This window comes from Siphateles boraxobius, unplaced genomic scaffold (genome assembly GCF_051911475.1).
Source record: "Siphateles boraxobius isolate OS27281-9 unplaced genomic scaffold, OSU_SipBor_1 130, whole genome shotgun sequence".
NCBI lineage: Eukaryota > Metazoa > Chordata > Actinopteri > Cypriniformes > Leuciscidae > Siphateles > Siphateles boraxobius.
This window is the reverse complement of record NW_027508734.1, coordinates 44525258-44542657: the sequence shown is the minus strand read 5'-3', so window position 1 is coordinate 44542657 and position 17400 is coordinate 44525258. Positions and strand designations below refer to the sequence as shown.

Here is a 17400-nt window from a genome sequence, read left to right as displayed (position 1 = left end):
TTTATTATTTAAAATTGTAGTTATTTTATAATTGTTGACCATTGATGTGTCTTATATTCAGTCAAAGTACATGTACAATCACTCCCAATCATTTTTTTTTCTCCTCACACTTCTGAGGTGGAAACCTTTGGCTTAAATACCTTACAGAGACAAACATACAAACAGCTGAAGACCCACTTGAATACTGGAGAATGCAGAAACATGTTTACCCCCATCTATATACATTGGCATCAGGGTGTGAACTACGGGGGAGCTAGGGGGAGCTTGGCTCCCTTAATAAGACATGGGCTCCCCTGAAAACTTGATTCATGAAATTTTGGGGGGTCTCAAAAAATACTGACAATGTTTTATTTTGACGTGCAATTTCAGTTTTGTGTAATGTGATCATCGTGGAGTATTATGTGTGAAATAGCAAAAATATCATTCATTCATGCATGACGGTGATTTAAACCTAATTCACTTCAATAAAGATAACTATACATCCTATTCTTGTCATGAGCATCAAGGTGTGGTGGTGCTGCGGTGCAAATTCCAATCATGTTTAGTACATGTTAACTCAAGTGTGCAAGTGCACAAACAAACAAACGTGTAAGGCTTTTATTTGTACACATAACATTGAAACTATGGAGTGTGTTTTGGTTGCTTCATCTGACAGAGTTTCTTACAAAGGCTTCTGGCTGCTCTATTTTAAATAAACACCAGATGGCGCTGTTCTCGACACTCGTGAAGCTATGAATCTTTTCCCGGAACAGTTAGGGGGAAGCCTCATTGCTTCATGAGGCTTCATAACCGCATCCCAACAGGAAACAGAACAACCACTTTTTAAAAGATGAGGTCTGACAAATAACAACTGAAAATGAGCACTATAAAGTCAAAGAGAGAAATGCAAGGGACTGAAGTAGGTAGTTAACAAGACACAGCTGAGACACATGTGGGCAAATCAAAAACCATGGCAACAGAAGAGCGAACAAAGAAAACACAGGAAACTGAACTAAGAGCAGTGCAAAACTAACTCAAAGTCTAACTGAAGCAAACCAAACACAGATCAAACATGACAATATTAGCTGAGAGAATGAATATAATTTCGAGATTGTCGATTTAAAGTGTCATTTTTATGCGTTCTACACACATAGAAATTGCATCTGAGCAGGATGCAAATGATGACATTCTATTAAACAATATTTCAGATAAAACTTTTTTTAAATTGTATGCGATTGACAGCCCTAAGTGGAAGTAATTATAAGAGGATGTGATCAAATCACTCGTCTCTTAATAAACAATCATCTCAATGCACATCTCACCCCTTATGATGAAAATGTAGATTGCATTACCATGTAAATAACAATTGCAGAAGTGTTTTTGATTTGAAGTTTATTTTGATTTGAGGCTTTATGGATTGCATGGAGATTACATGCATTTGAGTGTATATCTGATGCCATGACATCCATATTTGCGTGCTGAAGGTTATGTATGTTGAACATTCATCACTTTAATCTAAAGTGATGTTGCATTAACTCGTACTGTATGTTTGGCTCAAGGAGAGATCTGCACAGTCACATGATACTGTATGCTTACATGTGTGTACTGCTACACTTCAGTATGAGCGAGCAAGAGATTAGAACTTAATTCAGAGTTAGTATTTTATATTTGCCTGTGAAAGTGTGTGTGCACAGTATACAGTATGTTCTTGTCTCTGTGTCTTACAATATTGCCTTTGTCCAAAGAATAGTTGAAGCATGAAATCAGAGCATGTGTTTGCCAATATGCATTTATTTTTTTGTCCACTTAATGGCATTTGTTTTTGTGATAGGCTTTCATTGTCGTAATATGACCTCTTTATATTCAGAAGTAAAAGAACAACTGAAAATGAGCACTATAAAGTCAAAGAGAGAAATGCAAGGGACTGAAGGAGGTAGTTAACAAGACACAGCTGAGACACATGAGGGCAAATGACGATTAACAAAGAAAATATTAATTTTTTTTTAAAAATTATGTTCAATCCTTATTATCATGGAGTCATGAAATATTTAATTATTTGCATCCCCCCTTTTATTCAATAAACCTACTCTCAAAATAAAATGCTAAAATAAATAGTGAGGAAATATAAATTTTGACCTTTAACAATCACAGAACTAGAAGCTTATCTTTCTGACTCATAAAACATCAAGTGTAGTAGCCAGTCCAAAAAAACAAAACAAAACAAAGGAGGAAGTAGAATGAAATAAAAGGCAGTCTTTGAAATTCTTGAAATTTTTCGGGATTCTTTTTGTCTTATACAATATTAGCTAATTAACAAAATGCACAAGCTATTCTTTTTTCTCTTGCATTCATCCTTACATAGTACAGTGATGGGATCAGATGGTAGTTAATATATAGGTCATTCTCACAATATGGTGACAAACATGTCCCTTGTCATTTCAGTCATTAAAGATTATTCAAGAAATCCTATAGAAAAGGCATCATTTCATTCCATTCCATAACATAACATAACATAACATTTCAATACATTTATTTATAAGTTTATAAGTTAATTTTGTCTTTATATTGTCACATTTAAATATAATAATTTTGGCCCTCCATTAAAAGCCCATCCCACCTAGATTTTCAAACTTAAAAAATATATATATAGCTGCGAGCAGCAATTATCGGGGTTCAAGCGCTTTAAGGCCTTTTATGTAGATGCGCAAAAATATATTTTATTTTATTTAGGAAGGATGTAAACACTTAGACAATACAGGCAATTTACCATAGTAAATATATGGTTTTAAAAGGTCTATGAGCCGATTTCCATTATAGATGCACCGTTTGATCGGCTGATTTTCACGTGATCGGCCATGGTCTAACATATTCTGATTTTTTTGCCGGTCAAATGCACTCGGCCGCCGCATGATTAACATCGTGCAACAACATCAGCATCACACGTGCACACGGAATGCACATGTAGGAAACCTCGTGAATTACGTCCGTTTCACACCGCAAGTGTAAGCAGCGGTGTTTTTTTACCCGCCGTGCATGTTAATCAATGAGTGCATTCACACCGGGAGCAGGAGCAGCGCGTGAGCGTCGAGCAGGAGCGTCGCGTGAGTAGCGGGGAAGCGGGGTTTCGGGCCAGAGTCTATTTTTGCTGCGCTGTTCGCGCTCAATTTAAGTGATTGTTTAGCCTGGCTGGACATGCGGCAGACGAGAGAAGAACTATTTTCGAAATAAAACTTGCCATTGATTGAAACATACAAGTGATTGCAATAGGCCTGTGTGTGTGTGTGTGTGTGTGTGTGTGTGTGTTTTGAGAAACATCTTTATACTGCAAGGCTATTTTTTTTATTTGCTATTTATATATTATTTGATTGCCATTGCCTGTTCTCATACATAAGTTTAGTTTCCTAAATAAGTAAATATCACTTTTTTTTTGTTGAATGTATAGAAATGAAAATGGTTCTTCCATACACTAACACTGCACTTAGATATGTGTGAATTTCCCACACCAGGAGTAATAATTTATATAGTTCTATTTTATTTCATTTGTTCAAAAAATGTTCTATGTTCTATGTAAAATGTTCTATTAAAGAAAAAATAGAAAATAAATATTTGTGTTTGCTGTAGAGTGGTTAGAAAAAATGAAATCGTAATCGGCTAAAATCAGTATCGGCAGGCCAAACTCATGAAAAATCGGAAATCGGAATCGGCCTAGAAAATTGTAATCGGTGCATCTCTAATTTCCATAAAAGTTTGCGTAAATTATGTCGCTTCACTGCCATTCATAAATCCTCTTCCGTGGCCGCATGGGATAGTAAATTGTCCATCATATGCACACTTCAGAATCTCGCTGGAAGTAGTAGGTCATCCGGGTACTTTTTGCCTAATCTTTTATGAGTGAATTCGGACATACTTCTTTTGTCACATACTGTTTTCCGCCTACTAGATTACCCCCAACTCTGCATATCGCACACATATAGACAGAGATCAGAGATCATGCAGCGCACACACAGAAACATTCGGGCGCACAGAAAACTTTTGTCAACGTTGCCCACCACTTTTATTACTAAAATAGCTTCACTACTGAAACACTACATTATATTTCTCAGCAATGAGGTGGTAACCTAGCTGTAAGTAATACAACACACTTCACAGCTTCTCTATTAACAGAGATACGCTGCATAGACAAAGGGAATTCACACGTGAAAAATCTCTATCTCTAATTAATTTAAAAAAATGCAATCTTACTGAACTACTTCATCGCTGTGTCTGATATATAGCGGGCAGAATGCTAGATCTAACAAACAAGTTGACAAAATAACTGACGAAAATAACCGCCATTTTTACCATTCTAATCTCCAATTTTGGTTCTGGTGGTTTTTAGGTAGAGGTATCAAGGTTGCTTGCTACACCACTGGTGGTTAGCAGTATTAAAAGCTAGAATTTTAAAATTGCAAAAAGGTTCAAAGTAGGTTGTTTAATACATGATGATTAAGTTAATTTACCTTTCAATGTATGTTCAGAACTATATAATCCACCATCTCAAAACTAGAAAGGAGAATCAGCCACTACCTAAGGAGATGGCTGGGATTCCCGAGGAGCTAAAGCATCATCACCCTTTATGAAAACACCTGCAAGCTGCAGCTCCCGCTAAAATCCATCAAAGAGGAGTTAAAGGTCTTGAGAGCAAGAGAGGTGCTGAAGCTCCGTGAGTCTAGGGACCCTAAAGTCTCCGGGACAGGAGTAGAGGTCAAGACGGGCAGGAAATGGAGTTCAGAGGCGGCAGTAGACCAAACAGAGTCACGGCTGCACCATGGTGTCCTAGTGGGACCAGTGGCCAGAGGAAGAACTGGGCTAGGAACCTTTCAAGGGCCCCGGTTCGACAAGGCTCGGGGGAAGGAGTGGAGGCAGCTAGTTCAAAGCGAGGTGAGGGCGGCGGTGGAGGATGAGTGGTCCAGCAAAGCAGTGGTAATGGCACATCAGGCTGCCTGGACTAGATGGGAACAAGCTGTGGAGAGGAAGATCAGGTGGACTGACCTCTGGTAGGCAGAGCCACACCGCATCAAGTTCCTGGTCCAGGCAGTTTATGACGTCCTCCCCAGCCCGTCCAACCTGCACACCTGGGGTCTGGTCGATACACCAGGATGTGTCCTGTGCCAGAGAAAGGGAACCCTTGAGCACATCTTGAGCTGCTGCCCAAGAGCTTTGGGGGAAGGCCGATATGGCTGGCAGCATGACCAGGTCTTCAAAACAATTGCAGAGAGCATCCGGGTTACTATCGGCAGCTGCTGGAGGTCAAAGCCCTCCAAGCAAACCATCAGCTTCATCAGGGCCGGAGAGAAGCCAGAAAAATCTTCAAGGATAACATCAGGGCTTCTGAACACTGTACAGGATTGGTGACAGCTTAAGTTCCCCCAGCATGTCGTCGAGACCACCCTGAGACCTGACATTGTCTTGGTATCTGAGGCAACAAAGAACCTGGTCATGTTGGAGCTCACTGTGCCATGGGAAGACCGAATGGAGGATGCTTTTGAGAGGAAGAGGGAGAAATATGATGGCCTCGTCAGTGACTGCCTCAACTAAGGCTGGAAGGCAAGGTACTTACCTGTGGAGGTGGGGTGCAGAGGCTTTGCAGGGAAGTCCCTCTACGGGGCCTACACTGCACTCGGCATCAAATGCAAATTAAATGCTGCTAGGCACAAGCTGAGGCCAGATCAACCTGAGGTGGATCGCCTGAAGGAGGGTGTCTGATGTTTCGAAAGACCCGAAACAACCAATGAGATCAGGAACATCACTGATGATGAGCCCTTGCTTAGCATCAGAAGATGTATCATTTAAAAAAATTTTTTATATATATATATGACTTAAAATAAATGAGTTTTTCCAACTTACAAGATGTAAAGACTGACCCATAAACCATGACTAGAATGATTACTGTATTCATAAACAATAGTATTTGCATGATTTCCTAAGGTACTTCAAAGAATACTAAGGTATTACCATGGCCACAAAAATCTGTTTTTGTAAATGTCATTCTTCTTCAGACATTTTTTACTGTCTTTTTCTCTACTCTGCCGTGGTGGGCAAACCTTTTTAGTCTGACACTTTACAGGTCATATGAAAGCTGCACCACATTTCCCTTCTTTTGCTTCTGATTCTTTGACTGCTTCTGTCAAGCCATTACTTCTCAGATTGACTGCCACTGAAATCCTCTTTATTTCACATCTGTTGGGAAGAACTATCTTTGTCTTTCTTTCTTTATGGTGTCAATTTGTGGAATTTGTTGTCTGTAACATAATGACTGAAAACATCCGTGACTATTTTGCAGAGGGTTCTCTGGACCCAGACTATCACATCTGCCCTCAGCTTTGCCACCCTTAAAGATGAAGTGTGTAATTTTTTCGATGTTAAAATACTTTCTCCTATCCCAGGCTAATGTGCAGAGACAACTATAAATAAGCTATTAATTAGCTGATTTCCTGAAGAGTGGAAACATGGTGGCTCGGTGCCAATTTCAAAACTTTGCTGTATTTGAGTGGTTCAATATATCATCTTTTGGTTCTACCAGTGGCGTGATTTAGGGGTCTTTGTCCAAACTTTCAGTCAGGTGGTGGTGTGAGAGCTGGTAAATGTATTGGGTAAAACCTAATAGAAAACAGTGATTATATTATTTTTATTTATGGCACAAATGACACACTGCAGCGTTAACATGAGTAAATTGTGATCATCCATCCAAACCAACCTTAACCTTATGTAGTTTTTTTTATTACCTAAATTATATGTGTTTGGGCTTTCATATGAAGTAATTGCTGTACACTGTACAAATGAGTTCCTAAATAATGTTATGCTAATAATAATGAAATTTAATCAATCCTTTCCTCCGATTATGTAATTATTGGTTGGTGTGTAGCATTTATCTTTATTAATCAGCTTCCGTTCATGTGTGAGTTGCATTAATTAAAGTATGTACACAGTTCAATGTACAATGTCGGTCCTTATCTCTTATAAATTATCAGTAACCACAGCCTGCTAGTCATCAAGATAAGCTAGGACTACTGGAAGTTATGTGCAGAATTTTCATTTGGCAGAATATGCCCTGATTATTTGTGTGTGCGTGCGTGTGTGCGTGCGTGCGTGTGTGTGTGTTGTGGGGAGGGGGAAGGGGGTTCAGGTAAACCCAATGTTATGGGGACAAAATGTTTAGCTGAAGGTGCCTTCAGTGCAGAATTGCCAATATTGGTACTGTGCAAATCTGGCTGTGATTTTCATCATTGAAGATGAATCTCATTACTGAGTTTTAGGACCCGCACTTAAGCTCATTAATGCTTCAAAATGCAGTTGAAGTGGAGAAAACACTCAACATACCTTTTTATAGCCAACACCCTTGGCAAAAGGAAACTCACTGGGGCAATTTCACTTTTGCGTATGTTATTCCAGTGCCAAAAAATGGTTGCACTGTACAGTTTTTGACAATTTTATAGTCTGTTGTAAGGCTCTTTGACCAATAATTGCGAAAAGTTTCTACAAACAAAGAACCAATCAGAGAAAAGCAATGAAAGACAGAGAGTGAGACAGAGATGTTCTATAAAAAATATTAAGACTAGCTTGTCTGTATTACATGCAGCATAAATAATTTATCTAATTTCATAAATTTATATAAAGAAGATATTTTGAAGAATGTCGGTAACCAAACAGTTGATGGGCCCCATTGACTTCCATTGTGGTTTTTTCTCTATATACTTTGGAAGTTAATGTGGCCCATCAACTGTTTGGATACTGACATTCACCAAAATATCTTCAGATGAAAGAAATTCATACAGGTTTGGAACAACTTGAGGTCGAGTAAATGACAGAATTTTCATTTTTGGGTGAACTACCCCTCTAATAACGATCATAAAATTCAAGTCAAGTCACTTTTTTTTAGCACATCATATACAGATTGTTTCAAAGCAACCTTACAGCAGTAATAGGAAATAACAGTGAGAATGTTGCTAAATTAATCAGCAATGAAACAAATTAAATTTCTGCGGTGAAGCAGCTCTACAGAAGATAATCTCAATATTCAGCAGTTTAGTGTTGATTCAGTTCAGTTCAATAAATAAGTCAAGTTATTCAATTGCGAAACAACTTTAAAGTCAGCTTATTAGAAAACAATAGTGTCATTATCCAGCTAAATTCACAATTTATTGCATATTGTGCTATGAACTAGTGCTCAAAGCAGGTGGTAAATGTACGTTATTTTCACAGGGCATCTTTAAATTTTTTATTGATCATAGAAGCAGTAATTCATTAAAACATAGAAGTTCCTGTATCTTAAACAGTGGCGCATGACACTAACAATTCCACGGACATGGGTTTGATTCCCAGAGAATGCATGAACTTGGTAAAATGTATACCTCGAACACAATCTAAGTTGATTTGGATAAAAGCTTCTACCAAATTTAAACATAGGCAAGCATTTTCTACATGATAAAGAGCCATTTCAGGAGTGACGTTGTTCAATCCCTGTAAAGTACACCAGTACAAGGTAATTGCTGCATCCTACACAACCTAGCACTCAGAAACCACCTGAAAGACGGCAAGAAAATTGTTTTTAGCACAGATGTTTTGGTCATGCTTGCACTGTTACCCGATTTGCATAAATCATTTAGAGAATTGGGTGTTAAAACAACACAGACAGCATGGGCGATTCAATATTAGAGAATCTCCTCTCTCTTACTTTCTATCCTTCCTTTGTTTCTTTACCTCTTCTCTATCTTCAGCTCCCTTCTTCCTACTGTTTTACATTAAATAATAATAATAAAGTGTGTGTGAGGTAGAAGCAGCAGGCAAACACAATAAAACACATAGCTGACAAGATCTTAATTGAGCTTCTGGATTCAGCTCAAGAATACAAAAAATCTAATAAGAGCACAGAGAAGTGAGGAAAGGAGGAGGGAACGGGATGGAGGGCATGGAGAAATGTATTAGTGGGAGGAGAGGTAGATGGTGAATGAGAGATGGTGAGCGGGAATGCGAGAGTGAGTTGGTACAAAAGCTAAGAGGAAAGCAGGGGGCCAGAGAAAGGTGAATAGAGGTAAGAATTCAACTGAATGATGATCAGTCAAGTTGACATTGAATTAATAGATTGAGAGAAACACGAGGAGAGGAAAAGGGTTGAAATTGCTGCTCTGGGAAGGAAGATTAAACAGAAGAGGCACTTATAATCTGTTATACTTTTGGATTCAGAACACTTTCTTCTGAGTGTGTGTTGTGTGCTTATGTACTTTAGGAATGCACGTCTCTTTGTAGAACAGAAAATCCCAACGTCAACCGAAGAATTTTTTATCCTCTTAAAAAATGTATTCGCTCCCTTTCTCTCTCTCTCTCTCTGTTCCTCACTCAGAAGAAGATGAAGGCTATTGATTAAGCCTGCTTTAATTTAATGTATCTGTCAGTTTTAATCGAACAAAGATGAATGAATGTATAATGTCAGTGGGTAGTGAAAGTGGGGAAGCTGAGGTATTACAGTCATTATAATAGTCTGTTCTTCTTGAGGTTGACACACGGGCTTGTGAACCCTAGCTTATCTATATATACACACAAATAAAGAGTTTGTTTGTGTGTGTACTGTTGAGACTCTAAAACGAATAAAAATATAATATCTAAATAAATAATATATCGCTCATCTACTCTCTCCTTGCTTCTCATTCTGTCTCAGATTTGATATCCCTTACCAAAATCAAATATGGTACTATAGTGAGTAGACTTAGGTAAACCTCTACATATTCTCTAATAATAATAAGAATATTGTAATGTAGCATTTTCCTTAGCTTTTTCAGGACATTTTTTGTTTTCATTTTACAAAACCTTACATGTACAGCTCAAAAGTCAGGTTGCAAATGTATCGTGCACCAGGTAAATGGTTCACAGATAAATTAATTAATTAACTTAAAAATGCACAGTTTATCATATTATTATTATTTCCAGATATTATGCATTAAATTCAAAAGTGACAGTAAAGACATTTATAAAGTTACGAAAAAATTCTAATTCAAATAAATAATGTTCTTTTTAACTTTCTATTCGTCAAAGGATGAGATTGTGGTTTCCACAAAAAATATTAGGCAGCACAACATTGATAATAATAAGAAATGCTTATTAATGAATTCTGAAGGATGATGTGACACTGAAGACTGGAGAAATGGCTGCTAAATTCAGCTTTGGCATCACAGGAATTCATTGCATTTTCAAATATATGACAGTAAAAAAAGAAAAGTTATCTTAAATATTTCACAAAAATAATTTATTTTATAATCTTACTGACCCCAAACCTTTAAACAGTTGTGTATTGTGCTAATTCACATAATACCATGACACGCAAGTATGAATATCATAGATTTCTTTGCTGGATAGTGGCGATCAGTTTCAGTGTACTTGTTAAGCTATTGTGCCGTTCTTATTATAGCTCAAGGTTGTTGTTACTGCAATTATTCTCAATCCTGTACTTAAAGTTTCCACCCCATTGGCATTTACATTGACACTACAAAACGTCATTATTACTGCATGAAATTATGTTTTTTGGGGTGTGTGCTTGTTTACTGTATGTCAGGATTATGCAACGTTCATTAAACTGAAATTATTGTTGTTTGGAGTCATAGTTTCAAAGCTTGTCTATGGGATTCAGAGTAATTCAAATGGAAATGATGTAAGTGTGTTTAAAGCGATGACAGTGTTTTTGAGCTTAGTGTCTCCTGTGTCTATTTTTCTCTCTCTACAGGAAAATAATTGAGGTGAAGATTATAGATGATGAAGAGTATGAAAAGAACAAAGCCTTCAGCATTGAGTTAGGAGAGCCTGTGCTACTCGAGATTGGACAAAAACATGGTAAATAGTGTAAATATGTGTGTGCACATATATTCTTACATGTCTGAATGTCAATTATGCATTATTTAGAGCTGAATTGAAAGGCCTTTAAATTTTCAATTAAATTTCTGCACTTTAATTAAATTGAAATAGTGCATTAAGCGATTTCTGAGAAACGCTGTTGATATTTGAAATCACAGAAACAAACACACCCCTAGCCAAAAGCATCCCACTTCTATATTGATAGCTCCGCCCCCAAATTCACAAACACACTGTGCAACACAGGCACCTCCCCCCTTATGACTGTATTTGCCCCTCACTTCTGATTGGCTACAAGTGTGTTTTGTTGCTCGGTCTGATCCACTTTCAACAGCATTTCCCAGAATTGGCTTACTGAACCTAAGTGACATAGCAAACCTGACACAGAATTGCAATCCGCATTTGAATTTTAAAGGATTAAAATTGAATAAAATTCAAAGAAATTCACGTAATGTGTATTTTTTAACTAGAAAACGAAAGTTCGAGTGTTGGCTTGCAATAATAATAATAATTCTCTGAAAGTACTTCAAATAAATATAGAAGTACTAAAATCTCTTATTCTTGCCCCTTTGCAAAATAAGCAAATGTTTATATCTCGCAATTCTGACTTTATATCTCGCTATTCGGACTTTATTTCTCATTGTTAGAATTGTAAACTCGCAATCGTGAGACAAAAAGTCCCAATTATCTTTTAAAATGTTTTATTCTGTGGCGGAAACAAGCTTCCATACAAAATTGGTCAAATTAGTCATTAGTAAAGGTTAAGTTTTTGTGTGTGGACAATATTTGTGTGTGTGGATCTTCAATTTACCATCCATTATTCTCACAATTTCACACTTTTGCTAATCGGATTGATGGTAATAAGAGACTGCTTGCTAATTAGCCATTGGATCACAGCAGAATGTCTTCTGCTTTATTTACACCAGCAGTTGATTTTGTACTACTTTCTCCTGCACTCAGACAATAAAATAAATGAAGCGTGCAAATGAGCTGTGCTGTCGAAGCTGCAAATGAAATGATTGTGGGGGTCATTTAATGAGGAGAACATGAACAAAGTAATGAAAGATGAAAGGTTACAGATAAAAGAAAGGAAAAGGGCTAATTTAAAAAACAGAAGTGGACGAATCGAGCGCTCAGGATGAGCAGTGATTACATAATGCTCTTTTAAGCTTAAAGACGTGTTTTTAATGGAATGAAAATGAACTATTTTACTCTTTCTCTATGGATGCATCCTTTCATATCCTTTGTTTTAGTAAATAATGTGTACTGTAGGAAATATGTTTACAATAAAGTGTTAGACACTAATACCTGCAGGCTGTGAAGTTTTTTACCTCAGGAAAAAGTGGGCTGTCTCAATATCACCTCATGTTAGCAGTGTGACTGGAGACTATCACTATTCTCTACATTATTTATTCAGCCTTCTCCGCCAATGACCCTTCAATCATAAACGCCTTATTTTGCAATTCAATTAGGCATAGTGACACTCATAAGATTTATGAAATTTCCTGCTTGATAGTTTTAAAAATTGAGAAGTGTATCTTTCCATCCAGCCATCAGTCACAGTTATACTGTACCTGGTTATTTTCTCTGATTATCTTCATGAGATTTAATTATCTACATTCTATAGCTGGAGAAATATAGGGAATATATTTCTAATATACTGTTATTCTATGTCTACTTTGTCATGTTTGTGTATGTGTGTACTGTAGGGGACTCTAATGAAAATAAGCCAGAGATTGGGGCGGATGAAGAGGAAGTAGCTAAAATGGGATGTCCTAGTCTGGGAGAACATATCAGATTGGAGGTGGTGATTGAAGAGTCCTATGAGTTTAAGGTAGAACTTCCTCTATCTCCCTTAAGTTGAGCAACAATGCAAAATGAGTTATTTAGAAATTCATGGTGATTATTGTGAAATATATAAGCAGTACCACCACAGCCATGCTAATATTCAATATTATTGTGAGTGTGAACAATTTTATATATATATATATATATATATATATATATATATATATATATAAATTCTCCACCAACAAAATAGTTCCAAGCAAAGCCAAAGCATTGATCTGTGTCTGTGTCAAAGCATCTGGAATTTTTTTTTAAATGTGGCTGCAACTGTGTGTGTGTGTGTTTGTGTATAGAGTACAGTGGATAAGCTTATTAAGAAGACTAACCTGGCTCTGGTAGTCGGCAGCAGTAGCTGGAGAGAGCAGTTTGTTAGTGCTGTTACTGTGAGTGCAGGTAAGCTACTTCCTGTTTGTTCATCCTTTATATTTTGTCACATGGGCATCATTGAGGCACCTGTACAATTATGAATATGCATTAATGTGCAAAGACACATTCAATTAATACAAAGAGACAGTTAAGACATTTATAATGTTACAAAAGATTTATATTTCAAATAAATGCTGTTCTTTTGAACTTTCTATTCATCAAATATTAAGCACCAAAATAAGAAATGATAATGAAGAAATGTTTCTTTAGCACCAAATCATCATATTAGAATGATTTATGAAGGATCATGTGACTGAAGACTGGAGTAATATATAGGAATATATTATAAAACATTTTAATATATATTTAAAATATATATTTTCCCTTGGTTCTCTGTAATTTACATTATAACATATATTTTAAAACACATTAAAATAGAAAATTTCTATTTTAAATTATAAAAAAAATATATGTTTTAAGTATGTTCCTTGAGGTTCGATAATAATAATGTTGATTAAGTATTTTGCACAAATATAAAACAGTCATATATTCACAAAAAAATGATTATTTATAAAAGTCCAGGGGAACACAGGCTGGGATCATGACACATTGCATAAGAAACAGTATCAACGCCCACTCTCTATGTGTTTTGAAAACATGATCCAGATAAAAGCATCATTTACATACAAAGTATTATAGAATTTTTTACTTATGATTTACAATGTAATTGCTGTCAGATCCAATACTGTTGGCTGCTACAAATTTCAACAAAAAGTGAGGCACATTGTCATACAGCTTTAACTCTCTAATGCTCACTAACACAATCTACTCATCTCTCTGTGAACTCTCAGGTGATGACAATGAGGAGGAAAGCGGTGAAGAGCGTCTTCCGTCCTGCTTTGATTATATCATGCACTTCCTCACTGTCTTCTGGAAGGTTCTGTTTGCCTTCGTCCCGCCAACTGAGTACTGGAACGGATGGGCATGCTTCATTGTGTCCATCTGTCTGATTGGTGCGTTGACAGCGGTCACAGGAGATCTCGCTTCTCACTTCGGGTGCACTATTGGTCTGAAGGATTCAGTCACTGCCGTAGTCTTTGTTGCCTTGGGGACATCTGTCCCAGGTAAGTGTCCAAGTTACCACATAATACAGAGAAATAGTTTTTCCTCTTTCTTTACATGTAAGAGAGAATTCATAAATTCAGGGATTCAGTTAATGTATGAAATGATAAATACAATTTTAATCAAAGAAAAATCTATATTTTTACATTTTCTGAAGAACACGTGAATTTTGATTGCACATTCAAATCCCTCCTGTACTATGATAGGGTGTTGTGGATAGTTTCCAGTCTGTGTGTGCGTTCATGGTTTTCTGTCCCATTGGGGACTTGAATGCACACTGACTCATGGGGACTTTAAATGGTTTGTACAGTATAAAAAGCATTACGTCTATGGAGCGTCCCCACAAAGATAATGAACCCGACGTGTGTGTGTGTGTGTGTGTGTGTGTGTGTGTGTGTGTGTGTGTGTTTTTGGGGGGGGAACAAGATCCCACTGTACACTGATTTAGGCCATTCGGGGAACAAGATCCCACTGTACACTGATTTAGGCCATTCGGCCAATCAAATGATCGTGCTTCGGAACGAACCGGCCAATCACTGCCTGCGAAACTCCCAGTGTTCCAAATACAATCGATTACACTCGTCACAGTATTGTAGCAGCTCTTCGGCACTGGCAGTAGTTAAACAATGACGTCTCTACAGTAGCAAGTCTTGGTATGGAATCGTGCGTATCTGGAGTGTTGGCATGGCTTCTGTAGCAGTTGGACAGTTTAGGCCCAGAAGGTATACAATTCAATTTCATCAAATGAATTATGTGTCCATCAGGCCAAATGCCACACTCAAAGCAAATAGAGACATAAGTGTTTCTGCATATTCTTCATTTGCTTTGAAGCTCTCAATGAAATCACTGCTGATGTGCATTCAGCAAAAGAACCAAGGCTCAAGTTAAAATGCATGTGAGGCCAAATCACAATTCCATTGAACATACTTCTGGTTTTTAAAACCAAGTCAGGTGAATTGATTTATGGCACTATCTTGCTAAACATACAACAATACCAATCGTTCTGGGTCGTTCTAAGTCTCTAAAACCTATAAAGCACCACTAGTACGAACAGTAATAATGTATTTAGTGTTCCCTATCGGTCAGTCACTACAACGTAGGCCATGACTGACCAGTAGGAATCTCGCTAGAGAGGCCAATCTACTTAGAGTGAAACTAAAACAAGCCAATACACATTGGCATGCAATCATTTGCATCAGCTGTGCGGCCTCGTTAGTGCGGGTATATAACGAGCAGCTGCTGGATTGCACTTCAGTTTTTTGCTTCGGAGCCAACACTTCGATGATTTATTTAACTACAAGCCTTCTACGAGGACCGACTCTTCTCTGTAGTGCGGGTGTTAACAGCGTGAACAGCCTTTTCTCTCTCTCTCATCAGAGCTAGTAAAAGCCGTTCTAACGGCTGGTAAGGTGCGCCGCACAGAGAGTGCAAAAGCTGTTTTCACAGCTGGTAACCAGGGACAGAGAGAGAGCGCGCACAGACGGGTGCGCATTCCTGTCTGTGATCGCGGTGGCTGTTCCCCTATGTGCCTCAGCACTTGTGAGAGCAGTCCCTAAAAGAGCATACACAGGCAATTCGTGTCTTTTTCAAGATGACGTTTTATCTGTGTGTCTCTGGATGTGGTCGTTATCTGGGGTCACGGGATGATCACGCTCGCTGCCTCGTGTGTCTGGGCCTCGAACAAGCTGAGGCAGCGTTCGTGGATGAGTCATGTACCCATTGAGGGAAGATGACCATCTCGGAACTGAGGTCGAGACTCTTGTTCCTGCCAAGGGGTGGAGTCCCTGTGCCTCTGCCTCGTTCCAATCCTCCCCAGAGGTTTGCTACGGGCAGTGATGCGGGTGACCTGAGGATTACAGTGAGCGCACTTCCTTCGGGGGAACCAACCCCCTAGGAACCCTCACCCCTCCCATGCTCCGCAGCCAGCTGAGCTACCAGATGAACGGGCTGGACCATCCTTGAGGTGTGTACCAGTTGTTCATTTTGGTGCTCCCCGCGACGACCAGATGTCAATCGCTGCATCGGAGGGTGGGTCAGAAGTCTCTGCGGATGACAGCTCGGACCCGCTGCCTCCTTCGGGTGTGCCAGCAGCAATGTTCCCTCTAATTTTTTTTCTGGCTGAGCAAAACTTTTTTTCAATTGGGCGGACATATTTCGTCACCTGAGCAAAAATATTCTTTATACCTGACCTGTACAGCATACGTAGAAACACAATGGTTTCAACATTCAGTTGTAACTTTTAACTTGAATGTGGCATTTCTATTTTATTTGACCCTTGATGTAACTTATTGGTATTAAATCATATAACACGTTCAAAGGCAGGACGGCGGTTCCACTGAAATTCTTTCAGAGGCTCCTGGGGCATATGGCAGCAGCAGCGGTAACCCCGCTAGGCCTGCTTCATATGAGACCGCTTCATTGGCGTGGCATCACGGCACTCACCGGGTGGCAATCACACCGGCGTACCGACAGACCTTCAGTCCGTGGTCAGATCCCTCATTCCAACGGGCAGGAGTCCCCTTGGAACAGGTGTCCAGGCATGCTGTGGGTACTAGTGGTGCTTTCTAGGTTATAGAGACTTAGGATAGGCTCAACGACCCAGAACATCCTACAAACTATATATCATCTAGCCAAAAACAAACACACACACACACATATCTGGTTCATTATCTTTGTGGGGACGCTCCATAGACTTAATGGTTTTTATACTGTACAAACCATTTAAAGTCCCCATGAGTCAGTGTGCATTCAAGTCCCCACTGAATAGAAAAACATGAACACACACACAGACTGGAAACTATCCACAACACCCTAACCTCTACAGGAGGGATTTGAATGTGCAAGCACAATTCACGTGTTCTTCAGAAAATATAAAATATAAACCCTCATGGAACGAGGGTTACCATATGTAACCGAGACGGTTTTTTATATATGGTTTTCACATGTAGTATTACTTCTTAAAATGTCTAATAATAAAATCATAATTCAGGAGCTTCATCACCAGTATTGTTATTAACAAAAATGAAGAAAAACAATGAAAAGTTGAAATAAAATAAAATATAGATATGAGATGAAAACTTTTTTTTTAAACTAAAAAAAAAAGTTTAACAAAGTAGTAAAATTACTAAAACTAAGATAAATGAAAGCAAAACAGAAAAATGAAATAAAAATAAAAGCTAATTCAAAATATTAACAAATGCTATAATA

General features: G+C 38.1%; 1 protein-coding gene across 1 annotated transcript in view; it reads left to right on the top strand.

Annotated features, from left to right (window-relative positions):
- The window catches only part of slc8a4b (solute carrier family 8 member 4b), a 115627-nt gene that overhangs the window by 92760 nt on the left and 5467 nt on the right, over positions 1 to 17400 (top strand). Inside the window, exons 6-9 of the mRNA XM_077229578.1 lie at positions 10733 to 10839; positions 12567 to 12691; positions 12999 to 13098; positions 13923 to 14195. Of these exons, the coding sequence (XP_077085693.1) occupies positions 10733 to 10839; positions 12567 to 12691; positions 12999 to 13098; positions 13923 to 14195 (605 nt within the window). The remainder of the gene's footprint in view (positions 1 to 10732; positions 10840 to 12566; positions 12692 to 12998; positions 13099 to 13922; positions 14196 to 17400) is intronic.